This window comes from Pleurodeles waltl, chromosome 12 (assembly GCF_031143425.1).
Source record: "Pleurodeles waltl isolate 20211129_DDA chromosome 12, aPleWal1.hap1.20221129, whole genome shotgun sequence".
Lineage (NCBI taxonomy): Eukaryota > Metazoa > Chordata > Amphibia > Caudata > Salamandridae > Pleurodeles > Pleurodeles waltl.
The window spans coordinates 20,104,511-20,125,294 of record NC_090451.1 but is presented as its reverse complement, the minus strand read 5'-3'; the positions used below and the strand labels follow the sequence as shown (position 1 = coordinate 20,125,294).

The 20,784-nt window shown below is 49.4% G+C and overlaps 1 protein-coding gene across 3 annotated transcripts in view; it reads right to left on the bottom strand.

Annotated features, from left to right (window-relative positions):
• The window catches only part of SBNO2 (strawberry notch homolog 2), a 542,051-nt gene that overhangs the window by 20,949 nt on the left and 500,318 nt on the right, over positions 1-20,784 (bottom strand). For all 3 annotated transcript variants that reach the window (XM_069216340.1, XM_069216341.1, XM_069216342.1), the window contains 2 exons: positions 13,691-13,783; positions 13,411-13,542 (listed from right to left, as the gene is read on the bottom strand). In XM_069216340.1, coding sequence (XP_069072441.1) covers positions 13,411-13,542; positions 13,691-13,783 — 225 coding nt within the window. The remainder of the gene's footprint in view (positions 1-13,410; positions 13,543-13,690; positions 13,784-20,784) is intronic.

Sequence of the window (20,784 nt, the reverse complement as noted above, 5' to 3'; positions counted from 1 at the left end):
GTGCGTTCCATGTCCAGGCTGCTCAGTCGAAGAGCCAGGTCTTGAGGTCCTTCCTGAACTGCTTCAGTGATGCGGTCTGGCTGAGCTTGAGGGGTAGTGCGTTCCATGTCCGGGCTGCACAGTCGAAGAGCCAGGTCTTGAGGTCCTTCCTGAACTGCTTCAGTGATGCGTCAGTCTGAGCTTGAGGGGTAGTGCGTTCCATGTCCGGGCTGCTCAGTCGAAGAGCCAGGTCTTGAGGTCCTTCCTGAACTGCTTCAGTGATGCGTCTGGCTGAGCTTGAGAGGTTGTGCGTTCCATGTCCGGGCTGCTCAGTCGAAGAGCCAGGTCTTGAGGTCCTTCCTGAACTGCTTCAGTGATGCGTCTGTCTGAGCTTGAGGGGTAGTGCGTGCCATGGCTGGGCTGCTCAGTCGAAGAGCCAGGTCTTGAGGTCCTTCCTGAACTGCTTCAGTGATGCGTCTGGCTGAGCTTGAGAGGTCGTGCGTTCCATGTCCGGGCTGCTCAGTCGAAGAGCCAGGTCTTGAGGTCCTTCCTGAACTGCTTCAGTGATGTGTCTGTCTGAGCTTGAGGGGTAGTGCGTGCCATGGCCGGGCTGCTCAGTCGAAGAGCCAGGTCTTGAGGTCCTTCCTGAACTGCTTCAGTGATGCGTCTGTCTGAGCTTGAGGGGTAGTGCGTGCCATGGCCGGGCTGCTCAGTCGAAGAGTCAGGTCTTGAGGTCCTTCCTGAACTGCTTCAGTGATGCGTCTGTCTGAGCTTGAGGGGTAGTGCGTGCCATGGCCGGGCTGCACAGTCGAAGAGCTAGGTCTTGAGGTCCTTCCTGAACTGCTTCAGTGATGCGTCTGTGTAAGAAAATGCCTCCTTGGCATGGTTACCCCCTGACTTTTTGCCTTTGCTGATGCTATGTTTTGAATTGAAAGTGTGCTGAGGCCTGCTAACCAGGCCCCAGCACCAGTGTTCTTTCCCTAACCTGTACTTTTGATTCCACAATTGGCACACCCTGGCACCCAGATAAGTCCCTTGTAACTGGTACCTCTGGTACCAAGGGCCCTGATGCCAGGGAAGGTCTCTAAGGGCTGCAGCATGTATTATGCCACCCTAGAGACCCCTCACCCAGCACAGACACACTGCTTACCAGCTTGTGTGTGCTAGTGAGAACAAAATGAGTAAGTCGACATGGCACTCCCCTCAGGGTGCCATGCCAGCCTCTCACTGCCTATGCAGTATAGGTAAGACACCCCTCTAGCAGGCCTTACAGCCCTAAGGCAGGGTGCACTATACCATGGGTGAGGGTACCAGTGCATGAGCACTGTGCCCCTACAGTGTCTAAGCAAAACCTTAGACATTGTAAGTGCAGGGTAGCCATAAGAGTATATGGTCTGGGAGTCTGTTTTACACGAACTCCACAGCACCATAATGGCTACACTGAAAACTGGGAAGTTTGGTATCAAACTTCTCAGCACAATAAATGCACACTGATGCCAGTGTACATTTTATTGTAAAATACACCACAGAGGGCACCTTAGAGGTGCCCCCTGAAACTTAACCGACTATCTGTGTAGGCTGACTGGTTCCAGCAGCCTGCCACACTAGAGACATGTTGCTGGCCTCATGGGGAGAGTGCCTTTGTCACTCTGAGGCCAGTAACAAAGCCTGCACTGGGTGGAGATGCTAACACCTCCCCCAGGCAGGAGCTGTAACACCTGGCGGTGAGCCTCAAAGGCTCACCCCTTTGTCACAGCACCGCAGGACACTCCAGCTAGTGGAGTTGCCCGCCCCCTCCGGCCCCCACTTTTGGCGGCAAGGCCGGAGAAACTAATGAGAATAACAAGGAGGAGTCACTGGCCAGTCAGGACAGCCCCTAAGGTGTCCTGAGCTGAGGTGACTCTAACTTTTAGAAATCCTCCATCTTGCAGATGGAGGATTCCCCCAATAGGATTAGGGATGTGACCCCCTCCCCTTGGGAGGAGGCTCAAAGAGGGTGTACTCACCCTCAGGGCTAGTAGCCATTGGCTACTAACCCCCCAGACCTAAACACGCCCTTAAATTTAGTATTTAAGGGCTCTCCCTGAACCTAGAAACTAGATTCCTGCAACTACAAGAAGAAGGACTGCCTAGCTGAAAACCCCTGCAGAGGAAGACCAGAAGACAACAACTGCCTTGGCTCCAGAAACTCACCGGCCTGTCTCCTGCCTTCCAAAGATCTCTGCTCCAGCGACGCCTTCCAAAGGGACCAGCGACCTCTGAATCCTCTGAGGACTGCCCTGCTTCGACGACGACAAGAAACTCCAGAGGACAGCGGACCTGCTCCAAAAAGACTGCACCTTTATCCAAAGGAGCAGCTTTAAAGACCCCTGCAATCTCCCCGCAAGAAGCGTGAGACTTGCAACACTGCACCCGGCGACCCCGACTCGGCTGGTGGAGAACCAACACCTCAGGGAGGACCCCCGGACTACTCTACGACTGTGAGTACCAAAACCTGTCCCCCCTGAGCCCCCACAGCGCCGCCTGCAGAGGGAATCCCGAGGCTCCCCCTGACCGCGACTCTCTGAAACCTAAGTCCCGACGCCTGGAAAAGACCCTGCACCCGCAGCCCCCAGGACCTGAAGGACCGGACTTTCACTGCAGAAGTGACCCCCAGGAGTCCCTCTCCCTTGCCCAAGTGGAGGTTTCCCCGAGGAAGCCCCCCCTTGCCTGCCTGCAGCGCTGAAGAGATCCCTTGATCTCTCATTGACTTCCATTGCGAACCCAACGCTTGTTCTAACACTGCACCCGGCCGCCCCCGTGCCGCTGAGGGTGAAATTTCTGTGTGGGCTTGTGTCCCCCCCGGTGCCCTACAAAACCCCCCTGGTCTGCCCTCCGAAGACGCGGGTACTTACCTGCTGGCAGACTGGAACCGGGGCACCCCCTTCTCTCCATTGAAGCCTATGCGTTTTGGGCACCACTTTGAACTCTGCACCTGACCGGCCCTGAGCTGCTGGTGTGGTAACTTTGGGGTTGCTCTGAACCCCCAACGGTGGGCTACCTTGGACCAAGAACTGAACCCTGTAAGTGTCTTACTTACCTGGTAAAACTAACAAAAACTTACCTCCCCCAGGAACTGTGAAAATTGCACTGTGTCCACTTTTAAAATAGCGATTTGTGAATAACTTGAAAAGTATACATGCAATTGAAATGATTTAAAGTTCCTAATGTACTTACCTGCCATACCTTTCAAACAAGATATTACATGTTAAATTTGAACCTGTGGTTCTTAAAATAAACTAAGAAAAGATATTTTTCTATAACAAAACCTATTGGCTGGATTTGTCTCTGAGTGTGTGTACCTCATTTATTGTCTATGTGTATGTACAACAAATGCTTAACACTACTCCTTGGATAAGCCTACTGCTCGACCACACTACCACAAAATAGAGCATTAGTATTATCTCTTTTTACCACTATTTTACCTCTAAGGGGAACCCTTGGACTCTGTGCATGCTATTCCTTACTTTGAAATAGCACATACAGAGCCAACTTCCTACATTGGTGGATCAGCGGTGGGGTACAAGACTTTGCATTTGCTGGACTACTCAGCCAATACCTGATCACACGACAAATTCCAAAATTGTCATTAGAAATTGATTTTTGCAATTTGAAAAGTTTTCTAAATTCTTTAAAGTCCTGCTAGGGCCTTGTGTTAGTCCCTGTTAGCATTTCTTTTAGAGTTTAAAAGTTTGTAAAAGTTTGAATTAGATTCTAGAACTAGTTTTAGTTCCTTAAAAAGTATTCCAACTTTTAGAAGCATAATGTCTAGCACAGATGTGAATGTGGTGGAACTCGACACCACACCTTACCTCAACCTCTAGATGAGAGAGCTAAGGTCACTCTGTAACATAAGAAAAATAACAATGGGCTCCAGACCTACCAAAGCACAGCTCCAGGAGCTGTTGGCAGAGTATGATAGAGCCAACCCCTCTGTGGGCAACACAGAGGATGAAGATAGTGACTTGGAGGGAAATTCCCCCCCTCCAGTCCTACTTAGGGAGAACAGGGCTTCTCAAGCCCTGACTCCACAAATAATAGTCAGAGATGCTGGTTCCCTCACAGGAGGGACCAACAACTCTGAAATCACTGAGGATAACGCCAGTGAAGAGGACATCCAGTTAGCCAGGATGGCCAAAAGATTGGCTTTGGAAAGACAGATCCTAGCCATAGAAAGGGAAAGACAAGAGATGGGCCTAGGACCCATCAATGGTGGCAGCAACATAAATAGGGTCAGAGATTCTCCTGACATGTTGAAAATCCCCAAAGGGTTTGTAACAAAATATGAAGATGGTGATGACATCACCAAATGGTTCACAGCTTTTGAGAGGGCTTGTGAAACCAGAAAAGTGAACAAATCTCACTGGGGTGCTCTCCTTTGGGAAATGTTCACAGGAAAGTGTAGGGATAGACTCCTCACACTCTCTAAAAAAGATGCAGAATCTTATGACCTCATGAAGGGTACCCTGATTGAGGGCTTTGGATTCTCCACTGAGGAGTATAGGATTAGATTCAGGGGGGCTCAAAAATCCTCGAGCCAGACCTGGGTTGACTTTGTAGACTACTCAGTAAAAACACTAGATGGTTGGATTCAAGGAATGGTGTAAATGATTATGATGGGCTGTACAATTTATTTGTGAAAGAACACCTATTAAGTAATTGTTTCAATGATAAACTTCATCAGCATCTGGTGGACCTAGGACCAATTTCTCCCCAAGAATTGGGAAAGAAGGCGGACCATTGGGTCAAGACTAGGGTGTCCAAAACTTCCACAGGGGGTGACCAAAAGAAAGGGGTCACAAAACCTCCCCAGGGGAAGGGTGGTGAGACAGCCAAAAATAAAAATAGTAAAGAGTCTTCTACAGGCCCCCAAAAACCTGCACAGGAGGGTGGGCCCAGAGCCTCTTCACAAAACAATCCTGGGTACAAGGGTAAAAACTTTGATCCCAAAAAGGCCTGGTGTCGAAACTGTAGTCAGTCTGGACACCAAACTGGAGACAAGGCCTGTCCCAAGAAAGATACCACTTCTAACTCCCATCCAGCTAAAACTGGAATGGCCAGTCTCCAAGTGGGATCAACAGTGTGCCCAGAGCAAATCAGGTGTCACACTGAAGCTACATTAGTCTCTGAGGGTGGGGTGGATTTAGCCACACTGGCTGCCTGGCCCCCTAACATGCAAAAATACAGGCAGCAGCTCTTAATTAATGGGACAAGTGTAGAGGGCCTGAGGGATTCAGGTGCCAGTGTCACCATGGTGACAGAGAAACTGGTTTCCCCTGGCCAATACCTGACTGGACAAACCTATCCAGTCACCAATGCTGACAATCAGACTAAAGTACATCCCATGGCAATGGTAACTTTAGAGTGGGGAGGGGTCAATGGCCTGAAACAGGTGGTGGTCTCCTCAAATATCCCAGTAGACTGTTTGCTTGGAAATGACCTGGAGTCCTCAGCATGGGCTGAGGTAGAACTGAAAACCCATGCAGCCATGCTGGGTATCCCTGAACTGGTGTGTGTCAAGACTAGGGCACAGTGCAAGGCACAGGGTGAAAAAGTAGAGCTGGAGTCTGGAAAAATGGCCCAGCCTACCAAGAGAAAAGGAAAGTCAGCTGGGAAACCAGCTGCAACACAACACCAAAAAGAGAACCTCTCTTCTCAGGAAGAAGTTCTGCCCTCTGAGGGAACTGAGCCTATGGAGCTGGAACCTTATCAGGTTGAGCTCTTGGGCCCAGGGGGACCCTCAAGGGAAGAGTTGTGTAAGGGACAAGAAACCTGTCCCTCTCTTGAAGGCCTTATGCAGCAAGCTGCTGAAGAGTCCAAAGGCAAGAAAAATGGAACACATAGGGTCTATTGGGAAGATGGACTCCTGTATACTGAGGCAAGAGATCCCAAACCTGGTGCCACTAGGAGAGTGGTAGTGCCTCAGGGTTTCAGAGAGTTTATTCTGACCTTAGCCCATGATATTCCCCTTGCTGGGCATTTGGGACAAACCAAGACGTGGGAGAGGTTAGTCAACCACTTCTACTGGCCCAATATGTCCCAGAAGGTTAAGGAGTTTTGCCTCTCCTGCCCCACCTGTCAATCCAGTGGTAAGACAGGTGGGCATCCAAAGGCCCCCCTCATTCCACTTCCAGTGGTGGGGGTCCCCTTTGAAAGAGTGGGTTTGGACATAGTTGGTCCACTAGAACCTCCCACAGCCTCAGGAAATATGTACATCCTAGTGGTAGTGGATCATGCTACTAGGTATCCTGAAGCTATTCCCCTTAGGTCGACTACTGCCCCTGCAGTAGCCAAGGCCCTCATTGGTATCTTTACCAGAGTGGGTTTCCCTAAGGAGGTGGTGTCTGACAGAGGTACCAACTTCATGTCAGCATACCTAAAACACATGTGGAATGAGTGTGGAGTGACTTACAAATTCACTACACCATATCATCCACAAACTAATGGCCTTGTTGAGAGATTCAACAAGACATTAAAGGGCATGATCATGGGGCTCCCAGAAAAACTCAAAAGGAGATGGGATTTCCTCCTGCCATGTCTGCTTTTCGCTTACAGAGAGGTGCCTCAGAAGGGAGTGGGATTCTCACCCTTTGAACTTCTGTTTGGCCACCCTGTAAGGGGACCACTTGCTCTTGTTAAAGAAGGCTGGGAGAGACCTCTTCATGAGCCTAAACAAGACATAGTGGACTATGTACTTGGCCTTCGCTCAAGGATGGCAGAGTACATGGAAAAGGCAAGTAAAAACCTTGAGGCCAGCCAACAACTCCAGAAGTTGTGGTATGACCAAAAGGCTGCACTGGTTGAATTTCAACCAGGGCAGAAAGTCTGGGTTCTGGAGCCTGTGGCTCCCAGGGCACTTCAGGACAAATGGAGTGGCCCTTACCCAGTACTAGAGAGGAAGAGTCAGGTCACCTACCTGGTGGACCTGGGCACAAGCAGGAGCCCCAAGAGGGTGATCCATGTGAACCGCCTTAAGCTCTTCCATGACAGGGCTGATGTAAACCTGTTGATGGTAACAGATGAGGACCAGGAAGCTGAGAGTGAACCTCTCCCTGATCTCCTCTCCTCAGACCCTAAAGATGGCTCAGTAGATGGAGTGATCTACTCAGACACCCTCTCTAGCCAACAGCAGTCTGACTGCAGGAAGGTCCTGCAGCAGTTTGCTGAACTCTTTTCCCTAACCCCTGGTCAGACACACCTGTGTACCCATGATGTGGACACAGGAGACAGCATGCCTGTCAAAAACAAAATATTTGGACAGTCTGACCAAGTTAAGGAAAGCATCAAGGTGGAAGTCCACAAGATGCTGGAATTGGGAGTAATTGAGTACTCTGACAGCCCCTGGGCTAGCCCAGTGGTCTTAGTCCCCAAACCTCACACCAAAGAAGGAAAGAGAGAGATGAGGTTTTGTGTGGACTACAGAGGTCTCAACTCTGTCACCAAGACAGATGCTCATCCCATTCCTAGAGCTGATGAGCTAATAGACAAATTAGGGGCTGCCAAATTCTTAAGTACCTTTGACTTAACAGCAGGGTACTGGCAAATCAAAATGGCCCCTGGAGCAAAAGAAAAGACAGCATTCTCCACACCTGATGGGCATTATCAGTTCACTGTTATGCCCTTTGGTTTAAAGAATGCCCCTGCCACCTTCCAAAGGTTGGTGAATCAAGTCCTTGCTGGGCTGGAATCCTTTAGTGCAGCTTATCTTGATGATATTGCTGTCTTCAGCTCCACCTGGCAGGATCACCTGGTCCACCTGAAGAAGGTTTTGAAGGCTCTGCAATCTGCAGGCCTCTCTATCAAGGCATCCACATGCCAGATAGGGCAGGGAACTGTGGTTTACTTGGGACACCTTGTAGGTGGAGGCCAAGTTCAGCCACTCCAGCCTAAGATCCAGACTATTCTGGACTGGGCAGCTCCAAAAACCCAGACTCAAGTCAGGGCATTCCTTGGCTTGACTGGGTACTACAGGAGGTTTGTGAAGGGATATGGATCCATTGTGACAGCCCTCACAGAACTCACCTCCAAGAAAATGCCCAAGAAAGTAAACTGGACTGTAGAATGCCAACAGGCCTTTGACACCCTGAAACAAGCTATGTGCACAGCACCAGTTCTAAAAGCTCCAGATTACTCCAAGCAGTTCATTGTGCAAACAGATGCCTCTGAACATGGGATAGGGGCAGTTTTGTCCCAAACAAATGATGATGGCCTTGACCAGCCTGTTGCTTTCATTAGCAGGAGGTTACTCCCCAGGGAGCAGCGTTGGAGTGCCATTGAGAGGGAGGCCTTTGCTGTGGTTTGGTCCCTGAAGAAGCTGAGACCATACCTCTTTGGTACTCACTTCCTAGTTCAGACTGACCACAGACCTCTCAGATGGCTGATGCAAATGAAAGGTGAAAATCCAAAACTGTTGAGGTGGTCCATCTCCCTACAGGGAATGGACTTTATAGTGGAACACAGACCTGGGACTGCCCATGCCAATGCAGATGGCCTTTCCAGGTTCTTCCACTTAGAAAATGAAGACTCTCTTGGGAAAGGTTAGTCTCATCCTCTTTCGTTTGGGGGGGGGGGGTTGTGTAAGGAAATGCCTCCTTGGCATGGTTACCCCCTGACTTTTTGCCTTTGCTGATGCTATGTTTTGAATTGAAAGTGTGCTGAGGCCTGCTAACCAGGCCCCAGCACCAGTGTTTTTTCCCTAACCTGTACTTTTGATTCCACAATTGGCACACCCTGGCACCCAGATAAGTCCCTTGTAACTGGTACCTCTGGTACCAAGGGCCCTGATGCCAGGGAAGGTCTCTAAGGGCTGCAGCATGTATTATGCCACCCTAGAGACCCCTCACCCAGCACAGACACACTGCTTACCAGCTTGTGTGTGCTAGTGAGAACAAAATGAGTAAGTCGACATGGCACTCCCCTCAGGGTGCCATGCCAGCCTCTCACTGCCTATGCAGTATAGGTAAGACACCCCTCTAGCAGGCCTTACAGCCCTAAGGCAGGGTGCACTATACCATGGGTGAGGGTACCAGTGCATGAGCACTGTGCCCCTACAGTGTCTAAGCAAAACCTTAGACATTGTAAGTGCAGGGTAGCCATAAGAGTATATGGTCTGGGAGTCTGTTTTACACGAACTCCACAGCACCATAATGGCTACACTGAAAACTGGGAAGTTTGGTATCAAACTTCTCAGCACAATAAATGCACACTGATGCCAGTGTACATTTTATTGTAAAATACACCACAGAGGGCACCTTAGAGGTGCCCCCTGAAACTTAACCGACTATCTGTGTAGGCTGACTGGTTCCAGCAGCCTGCCACACTAGAGACATGTTGCTGGCCTCATGGGGAGAGTGCCTTTGTCACTCTGAGGCCAGTAACAAAGCCTGCACTGGGTGGAGATGCTAACACCTCCCCCAGGCAGGAGCTGTAACACCTGGCGGTGAGCCTCAAAGGCTCACCCCTTTGTCACAGCACCGCAGGACACTCCAGCTAGTGGAGTTGCCCGCCCCCTCCGGCCCCGGCCCCCACTTTTGGCGGCAAGGCCGGAGAAACTAATGAGAATAACAAGGAGGAGTCACTGGCCAGTCAGGACAGCCCCTAAGGTGTCCTGAGCTGAGGTGACTCTAACTTTTAGAAATCCTCCATCTTGCAGATGGAGGATTCCCCCAATAGGATTAGGGATGTGACCCCCTCCCCTTGGGAGGAGGCACAAAGAGGGTGTACTCACCCTCAGGGCTAGTAGCCATTGGCTACTAACCCCCCAGACCTAAACACGCCCTTAAATTTAGTATTTAAGGGCTCTCCCTGAACCTAGAAACTAGATTCCTGCAACTACAAGAAGAAGGACTGCCTAGCTGAAAACCCCTGCAGAGGAAGACCAGAAGACAACAACTGCCTTGGCTCCAGAAACTCACGGCCTGTCTCCTGCCTTCCAAAGAACTCTGCTCCAGTGACGCCTTCCAAAGGGACCAGCAACCTCTGAATCCTCTGAGGACTGCCCTGCTTCGACGACGACAAGAAACTCCCGAGGACAGCGGACCTGCTCCAAAAAGACTGCACCTTTATCCAAAGGAGCAGCTTTAAAGACCCCTGCAATCTCCCCGCAAGAAGCGTGAGACTTGCAACACTGCACCCGGCGACCCCGACTCGGCTGGTGGAGAACCAACACCACAGGGAGGACCCCCGGACTACTCTACGACTGTGAGTACCAAAACCTGTCCCCCCTGAGCCCCCACAGCGCCGCCTGCAGAGGGAATCCCGAGGCTCCCCCTGACCGCGACTCTCTGAAACCTAAGTCCCGACGCCTGGAAAAGACCCTGCACCCGCAGCCCCCAGGACCTGAAGGACCGGACTTTCACTGCAGAAGTGACCCCCAGGAGTCCCTCTCCCTTGCCCAAGTGAAGGTTTCCCCGAGGAAGCCCCCCCTTGCCTGCCTGCAGCGCTGAAGAGATCCCTTGATCTCTCATTGACTTCCATTGCGAACCCGACGCTTGTTCTAACACTGCACCCGGCCACCCCCGCGCCGCTGAGGGTGAAATTTATGTGTGGGCTTGTGTCCCCCCCGGTGCCCTACAAAACCCCCCTGGTCTGCCCTCCGAAGACGCGGGTACTTACCTGCTGGCAGACTGGAACCGGGGCACCCCCTTCTCTCCATTGAAGCCTATGCGTTTTGGGCACCACTTTGAACTCTGCACCTGACCGGCCCTGAGCTGCTGGTGTGGTAACTTTGGGGTTGCTCTGAACCCCCAACGGTGGGCTACCTTGGACCAAGAACTGAACCCTGTAAGTGTCTTACTTACCTGGTAAAACTAACAAAAACTTACCTCCCCCAGGAACTGTGAAAATTGCACTAAGTGTCCACTTTTAAAATAGCGATTTGTGAATAACTTGAAAAGTATACATGCAATTGAAATGATTCAAAGTTCCTAATGTACTTACCTGCAATACCTTTCAAACAAGATATTACATGTTAAATTTGAACCTGTGGTTCTTAAAATAAACTAAGAAAATATATTTTTCTATAACAAAACCTATTGGCTGGATTTGTCTCTGAGTGTGTGTACCTCATTTATTGTCTATGTGTATGTACAACAAATGCTTAACACTACTCCTTGGATAAGCCTACTGCTCGACCACACTACCACAAAATAGAGCATTAGTATTATCTCTTTTTACCACTATTTTACCTCTAAGGGGAACCCTTGGACTCTGTGCATGCTATTCCTTACTTTGAAATAGCACATACAGAGCCAACTTCCTACAGTCTGTCTGAGCTTGAGGGGTAGTGCGTGCCATGGCCGGGCTGCTCAGTCGAAGAGCCAGGTCTTGAGGTCCTTCCTGAACTGCTTCAGTGATGCGTCTGGCTGAGCTTGAGAGGTCGTGCGTTCCATGTCCGGGCTGCTCAGTCGAAGAGCCAGGTCTTGAGGTCCTTCCTGAACTGCTTCAGTGATGCGTCTGGCTGAGCTTGAGAGGTCGTGCGTTCCATGTCCGGGCTGCTCAGTCGAAGAGCCAGGTCTTGAGGTCCTTCCTGAACTGCTTCAGTGATGCTATTTGCCGGAGCTTGAGAGCAAGCGTGTTCCATGTCCGGGCTGCCAGGTAGAAGAAGGACTTTCCTCCTGCTGTGCTTTTCCAGATCTTGGGGACAGCTGTGAGGGCAAGCTGGGAGGAGCAGAGATGTCTGTTGGGTATGTAGAAGGTGAGGTGGTGGTAGAGGTATGCCGGTCCTGTGTTGTGCAGTGCCTTGTAGGTGTGGATCAGGAGTTTGTATGTGATGCCCTTGTTGACTGGGAGCCAGTGTAGGTCTCTGAGGTGGGAGGAGATGCCGCTGTGTCAGGGGATGTCCAGGATGAGTCTGGCTGCTGCATCCTGGACTCTTTGTAGTCTTGACTGTGGTTTCTTTGCGATGCCTGTATTGACATAGTCCAATTTGCTAAAGACGAGTGTATGGGTGACTGTCTTTCTCATGTCGGAGGGGATCCACTTGAAAATCTTCCGCAGGAGTAATAGGGTGTGAAAGCAGAACGGAGAGACAGCATTGCCATGGAGAAAGGAGTCCAGGATGAATCTCAGGTTGCGTGCGTGGTCCGTGATGGCGGGGGTGGGTCATGCAGTCTGATTCAGTAATCTAGGCTTGCCTCAGGAAATATTTATGGGCACACATTCCAAGGCTTTTTAACATACAGACAGAAAGACAAGTACCTCGATGCAAGTCAACAGCACTATAACATTTAGTGTGCTACTGCATCACCGGAGTATTGAACAGCCTATGGAAAAAGGCAGTGAAGTACTTTCCAATGGTGGAGATGTCACATCACTCCTCCCCCAGGTCTCTATTCACCAGGTGCCAGTCTCCAGAGTTTTCCATTCAAAACACTGCTCGCACCATCTGTTTACCAGCAAGCCCCAGCCCACCCTGTGTCCTGACCTTGGGTATAGAAGTACTGGACACAACAAAAAAAACAAAATCCTCCCATTTGTCAGGCAGAGGGGAAATAATGAATATTTGCACTGCGAATGTGAGGAGATAACAAGAATTACAGCCAAAAACAGAAGTTGAGCTCTGAAGGACTGAGTGTTGTTAGGACAAGAAAAAAGTAGTTCCTTTTACAGTTGCTAAAATGGTACAAGTGGAAGCCTACAACTAATGGGGTGCTGTTTCGTGGGAGTGAACACCTGATGAAAAGGAGGGACAAATAGGGAACCACTCGGAAGCATGGATTTTTAAAATACACTGAAAGAAACAAATGAAAAGCAATGGGTGAGCTGTAACGCCTCAAAGTATGTACAACTTGTCTCAAAGAGACAGCACAAGTGTTGTCTAGACTCGACCTGAAAAACATGGAGATCTCAGAAGTTATTGTAACCTCTTGTATATACTTTTCGGAACGAAGGAGACAAAAGGAAGCCAAGATTGCTTGTGTTTTTTGTACCTCTACAGTAGCTTGGTAGGTTACATTAGTTCTACATGCTAGTGTAATATTTATTTAAATAAGTTTAGCACTAATTTGGACTAAATGAAATCACCAAATTGACTGACCTTACCACTAAGAACTATCACACAAATTATCCTCCAGATGAAAATCTATCTGATGAAATTGTCAGAGTTGGTTATGTGCTTGGTTACTTTCCTGCATAGTTAAATTCCTCTTGCTAAAAGGATCTGCTGCTTTCTGGCGAGGTTTGCACTAGACAAAAAACAGATACATGCATACATACTAATATGTCTAGCTACCACTGTACTTGAGTGATAATGTATTTTAAAATTACATTTTATGTTACAATTGTGTGATATCTTTATAATGCCTGAACACTTATTTATTGGCAATGAGTATATTTATGAAGAGCATGTATGCAAAATAAATAATTTAATAAAGCACCAGAGCCTGCACTTACTCGTTGATATCGCTTGTTTAGATTGTCCAGGCTTTCTATGTTGTTCTGCTTTCCAATGTTAGGCTTGTATACAATGCAGTTGTTCCCCCATCGTTGCTCTGCTAGCAGAGTTGTGAACAAGGCACCTCGCACCTAAAAACCAAAACTTTGTTTTTAGCATTTTACACACACATACATTTAGCAGGTCACAGCACTCGTCCTGCTTTACCCCGTTTTTGCAGCTACGGTTCCCTCCTCTTGACCACAGACCCTGAGATGCTACACTGAATCCATCACTCACCTTGTAGGAAATATAGAAGCCGTCGTTGGGCCCCGTCAGCTGCAGTGACTTCTCGTACGCCTCCTCCCACTTCAGGCCTCGATCCACACTGATCTACAGGTATAAAAGATCAGAAAGCAAGTGTAAGGAAATGCCTCCTTGGCATGGTTGCCCCCTGACTTTTTGCCTTTGCTGATGCTATGTTTACAATTGAAAGTGTGCTGAGGCCTGCTAACCAGGCCCCAGCACCAGTGTTCTTTCCCTAACCTGTACTTTTGTATCCACAATTGGCAGACCCTGGCATCCAGATAAGTCCCTTGTAACTGGTACTTCTAGTACCAAGGGCCCTGATGCCAAGGAAGGTCTCTAAGGGATGCAGCATGTCTTATGCCACCCTGGAGACCTCTCACTCAGCACAGACACACTGCTTGCCAACTTGTGTGTGCTAGTGAGGACAAAACGAGTAAGTCGACATGGCACTCCCCTCAGGGTGCCATGCCAGCCTCTCACTGCCTATGCAGTATAGGTAAGACACCCCTCTAGCAGGCCTTACAGCCCTAAGGCAGGGTGCACTATACCATAGGTGAGGGTACCAGTGCATGAGCATGGTACCCCTACAGTGTCTAAACAAAACCTTAGACATTGTAAGTGCAGGGTAGCCATAAGAGTATATGGTCTGGGAGTCTGTCAAACACGAACTCCACAGCACCATAATGGCTACACTGAAAACTGGGAAGTTTGGTATCAAACTTCTCAGCACAATAAATGCACACTGATGCCAGTGTACATTTTATTGTAAAATACACCCCAGAGGGCACCTTAGAGGTGCCCCCTGAAACCTATCCGACTATCTGTGTAGGCTGACTGGTTCCAGCAGCCTGCCACACTAGAGACATGTTGCTGGCCCCATGGGGAGAGTGCCTTTGTCACTCTGAGGCCAGTAACAAAGCCTGCACTGGGTGGAGATGCTAACACCTCCCCCAGGCAGGAGCTGTAACACCTGGCGGTGAGCCTCAAAGGCTCACCCCTTTGTCACAGCCCAGCAGGGCACTCCAGCTTAGTGGAGTTGCCCGCCCCCTCCGGCCACGGCCCCCACTTTTGGCGGCAAGGCTGGAGGGAACAAAGAAAGCAACAAGGAGGAGTCACTGGCCAGTCAGGACAGCCCCTAAGGTGTCCTGAGCTGAGGTGACTCTAACTTTTAGAAATCCTCCATCTTGCAGATGGAGGATTCCCCCAATAGGGTTAGGATTGTGACCCCCTCCCCTTGGGAGGAGGCACAAAGAGGGTGTACCCACCCTCAGGGCTAGTAGCCATTGGCTACTAACCCCCCAGACCTAAACACGCCCTTAAATTTAGTATTTAAGGGCTACCCTGAACCCTAGAAAATTAGATTCCTGCAACTACAAGAAGAAGGACTGCCTAGCTGAAAAACCCCTGCAGAGGAAGACCAGAAGACGACAACTGCCTTGGCTCCAGAAACTCACCGGCCTGTCTCCTGCCTTCCAAAGATCCTGCTCCAGCGACGCCTTCCAAAGGGACCAGCGACCTCGACATCCTCTGAGGACTGCCCCTGCTTCGAAAAGACAAGAAACTCCCGAGGACAGCGGACCTGCTCCAAAGAAAAGCTGCAACTTTGTTTCCAGCAGCTTTAAAGAACCCTGCAAAGCTCCCCGCAAAAGGCGTGAGTCTTGCAACACTGCACCCGGCGACCCCGACTCGGTTGGTGGCGATCCAACACCTCAGGAGGGACCCCAGGACTACTCTAAGACTGTGAGTACAAAAACCTGTCCCCCCTGAGCCCCCACAGCGCCGCCTGCAGAGGGAATCCCGAGGCTTCCCCTGACCGCGACTCTTTTGAATCCAAAGTCCCGACACCTGGGAGAGACCCTGCACCCGCAGCCCCCAGGACCTGAAGGACCGGACTTTCACTGGAGGAGTGACCCCCAGGAGTCCCTCTCCCTTGCCCAAGTGGAGGTTTCCCCGAGGAACCCCCCCCTTGCCTGCCTGCAGCGCTGAAGAGATCCCTAGATCTCCCATTGACTTCCATTACAAACCCGACGCTGGTTTCTACACTGCACCCGGCCGCCCCCGCGCTGCTGAGGGTGAAATTTCTGTGTGGGCTTGTGTCCCCCCCGGTGCCCTACAAAACCCCCCTGGTCTGCCCTCCGAAGACGCGGGTACTTACCTGCAAGCAGACCGGAACCGGGGCACCCCCTTCTCCCCATTCTAGCCTATGTGTTTTGGGCACCACTTTGAACTCTGCACCTGACCGGCCCTGAGCTGCTGGTGTGGTGACTTTGGGGTTGCTCTGAACCCCCAACGGTGGGCTACCTTGGACCAAGAACTGAACCCTGTAAGTGTCTTACTTACCTGGTAAAACTAACAAATTCTTACCTCCCCTAGGAACTGTGAAAATTGCACTAAGTGTCCACTTTTAAAACAGCTATTTGTGAATAACTTGAAAAGTATACATGCAATTTTGATGATTTGAAGTTCCTAAAGTACTTACCTGCAATACCTTTCGAATGAGCTATTACATGTAGAATTTGAACCTGTGGTTCTTAAAATAAACTAAGAAAAGATATTTTTCTATATAAAAACCTATTGGCTGGATTTGTCTCTGAGTGTGTGTACCTCATTTATTGTCTATGTGTATGTTCAACAAATGCTTAACACTACTCCTTGGATAAGCCTACTGCTCGACCACACTACCACAAAATAGAGCATTAGTATTATCTATTTTTACCACTATTTTACCTCTAAGGGGAACCCTTGGACTCTGTGCATGCTATTCCTTACTTTGAAATAGCACATACAGAGCCAACTTCCTACATTGGTGGATCAGCGGTGGGGTACAAGACTTTGCATTTGCTGGACTACTCAGCCAATACCTGATCACACGACAAATTCCAAAATTGTCATTAGAAATTGATTTTTGCAATTTGAAAAGTTTTCTAAATTCTTAAAAGACCTGCTAGGGCCTTGTGTTAGATCCTGTTTAGCATTTCTTTTAGAGTTTAAAAGTTTGGTAAAAGTTTGAATTAGATTCTAGAACCAGTTTTAGTTTCTTAAAAAGTATTCCAACTTTTAGAAGCATAATGTCTAGCACAGATGTGAATGTGGTGGAACTCGACACCACACCTTACCTCCATCTACAGATGAGAGAGCTAAGGTCACTCTGTAAACTAAAGAAAATAGCAATGGGCCCCAAACCTACCAAAGTACAGCTCCAGGAGCTTTTGGCAGAGTTTGAAAAGGCCAACCCCTCTGAGGATGGCAACTCAGAGGATGAAGATAGTGACTTGGAGGGAAATTCCCCCCCTCCAGTCCTACTTAGGGAGAGCAGGGCTTCTCAAGCCCTGACTCCACAAATAATAGTCAGAGATGCTGGTTCCCTCACAGGAGGGACCAACAACTCTGAAATCACTGAGGATAACTCCAGTGAAGAGGACATCCAGTTAGCCAGGATGGCCAAAAGATTGGCTTTGGAAAGACAGATCCTAGCCATAGAGAGGGAAAGACAAGAGATGGGCCTAGGACCCATCAATGGTGGCAGCAACATAAATAGGGTCAGAGATTCTCCTGACATGTTGAAAATCCCCAAAGGGATTGTAACTAAATATGAAGATGGTGATGACATCACCAAATGGTTCACAGCTTTTGAGAGGGCTTGTGTAACCAGAAAAGTGAACAGATCTCACTGGGGTGCTCTCCTTTGGGAAATGTTCACAGGAAAGTGTAGGGATAGACTCCTCACACTCTCTGGACAAGATGCAGAATCTTATGACCTCATGAAGGGTACCCTGATTGAGGGCTTTGGATTCTCCACTGAGGAGTACAGGATTAGGTTCAGGGGGGCTCAAAAATCCTCGAGCCAGACCTGGGTTGACTTTGTTGACTACTCAGTGAAAACACTAGATGGTTGGATTCAAGGCAGTGGTGTAAGTAATTATGATGGGCTGTACAATTTATTTGTGAAAGAACACCTGTTAAGTAATTGTTTCAATGATAAACTGCATCAGCATCTGGTAGACCTAGGACCAATTTCTCCCCAAGAATTGGGAAAGAAGGCGGACCATTGGGTCAAGACAAGGGTGTCCAAGACTTCAACAGGGGGTGACCAAAAGAAAGGGGTCACAAAGACTCCCCAACAGAAGGGTGATGAGACAACCAAAACTAAAAATAGTAAAGAGTCTTCTACAGGCCCCCAAAAACCTGCACAGGAGGGTGGGCCCAGAGCCTCTTCACAAAACAATGGGTACAAGGGTAAAAACTTTGATCCCAAAAAGGCCTGGTGTCATAGCTGTAAACAGCATGGACACCAAACTGGAGACAAGGCCTGTCCCAAGAAAAGTTCCACTCCAAACTCCAATCCAGGTAACACTGGAATGGCTAGTCTCCAAGTGGGATCAACAGTGTGCCCAGAGCAAATCAGGGTCCACACTGAAGCTACTCTAGTCTCTGAGGGTGGGGTGGATTTAGCCACACTAGCTGCCTGGCCGCCTAACATGCAAAAATACAGGCAGCAGCTCTTTATTAATGGGACAAGTGTAGAGGGCCTGAGGGATACAGGTGCCAGTGTCACCATGGTGACAGAGAAACTGGTTTCCCCTGGCCAATACCTGACTGGAAAAACTTACACAGTCACCAACGCTGACAATCAGAGAAAAGTACATCCCATGGCAATGGTTACTTTAGAATGGGGAGGGGTCAATGGCCTGAAGCAGGTGGTGGTCTCCTCAAATATCCCAGTGGACTGTCTGCTTGGAAATGACCTGGAGTCCTCAGCATGGGCTGAGGTAGAGCTAAAAACCCATGCAGCAATGCTGGGTATCCCTGAACTGGTGTGTGTGAAAACAAGAGCACAGTGCAAGGCACAGGGTGAAAAAGTAGAGCTGGAGTCTGGAAAAATGGCCCAGCCTACCAAGAGAACAGGAAAGTCAGTTGGGAAACCAACTGCAACACAGCAAAAGAAAGGGAACCTCTCTTCTCAGGAAGAAGTTCTGCCCTCTGAGGGAACTGAGCCTTTGGAGCTTGAACCTTATCAGGTTGAGCTCTTAGGCCCAGGGGGACCCTCAAGGGAGGAGCTGTGTAAGGGACAAGAAACCTGTCCCTCTCTTGAAGGCCTTAGGCAGCAAGCTGCTGAAGAGTCCAAAGGCAAGAAAAATGGAACACATAGGGTCTATTGGGAAGATGGGCTCCTGTACACTGAGGCCAGAGACCCCAAACCTGGTGCCACTAGGAGAGTGGTAGTGCCTCAGCTGTTCAGAGAGTTCATCCTAACATTGGCCCATGACATTCCCCTTGCTGGACATTTGGGACAAACCAAGACGTGGGAGAGGTTAGTCAACCACTTCTACTGGCCCAATATGTCCAACATGGTTAAGGAGTTTTGCCTCTCCTGCCCCACCTGTCAAGCCAGTGGTAAGACAGGTGGGCATCCAAAGGCCCCCCTCATTCCACTTCCAGTGGTGGGGGTGCCCTTTGAAAGAGTGGGTGTGGACATAGTTGGTCCACTAGAACCTCCCACAGCCTCAGGAAATATGTATATCCTGGTAGTAGTGGATCATGCTACCAGGTATCCTGAAGCTATTCCCCTTAGGTCGACTACTGCCCCTGCAGTAGCCAAGGCCCTCATTGGTATCTTTACCAGAGTGGGTTTCCCTAAGGAGGTGGTGTCTGACAGAGGTACCAACTTCATGTCAGCATACCTAAAGCACATGTGGAATGAGTGTGGAGTGACTTATAAATTCACTACACCTTACCATCCACAAACTAATGGCTTAGTTGAGAGATTCAACAAGACATTAAAGGGCATGATCATGGGGCTCCCAGAAAAACTCAAAAGGAGATGGGATGTCCTCCTGCCATGTCTGCTTTTCGCTTACAGGGAGGTACCACAGAAGGGAGTAGGGTTCTCACCCTTTGAACTTCTGTTTGGTCATCCTGTAAGGGGACCACTTGCCCTTGTTAAAGAAGGCTGGGAGAGACCTCTCCATGAGCCTAAACAGGACATAGTGGACTATGTACTTGGCCTTCGCTCTAGAATGGCAGAGTACATGGAAAAGGCAACCAAAAACCTTGAGGCCAGCCAACAACTCCAGAAGTTTTGGTATGACCAAAAGGCTGCACTGGTTGAGTTCCAACCAGGGCAGAAAGTCTGGGTTCTGGAGCCTGTGGCTCCCAGGGCACTCCAGGACAAATGGAGTGGCCCTTACCCAGTGCTAGAGAGGAAGAGTCAGGTCACCTACCTGGTGGACCTGGGCACAAGCAGGAGCCCCAAGAGGGTGATCCATGTGAACCGCCTTAAGCTCTTCCATGACAGGGCTGATGTGAATCTGTTAATGGTAACAGATGAGGATCAGGAGGCAGAGAGTGAACCTCTCCCTGATCTTCTGTCATCAGACCCAAAAGATGGCACAGTAGATGGAGTGATCTACTCAGACACCCTCTCTGGCCAACAGCAGGCTGATTGTAGGAGAGTCCTACAACAGTTTCCTGAGCTTTTCTCCCTAACCCCTGGTCAGACACACCTGTGTACCCATGATGTGGACACAGGAGACAGCATGCCTGTCAAGAACAAAATCTTCAGACAGTCTGACCATGTTAAGGAAAGCATCAAGATGGAAGTCCACAAGATGCTGGAATTGGGAGTAATTGAGCGCTCTGACAGCCCCTGGGCTAGCCCAGTGGTCTTAGTCCCCAAACCTCACACCACAGATGGAAAGAAAGAGATGAGGTTTTGTGTGGACTACAGAGGGCTCAATTCTGTCACCAAGACAGATGCTCATCCAATTCCAAGAGCTGATGAGCTCATTGATAAATTAGGTGCTGCCAAATTTCTAAGTACCTTTGACTTGACAGCAGGGTACTGGCAAATAAAAATGGCACCTGGAGCAAAAGAAAAGACAGCATTCTCCACACCTGATGGGCATTATCAGTTTACTGTTATGCCCTTTGGTTTAAAGAATGCCCCTGCCACCTTCCAAAGGTTGGTGAATCAAGTCCTTGCTGGCTTGGAGTCCTTTAGCACAGCTTATCTTGATGATATTGCTGTCTTTAGCTCCACCTGGCAGGATCACCTGGTCCACCTGAAGAAGGTTTTGAAGGCTCTG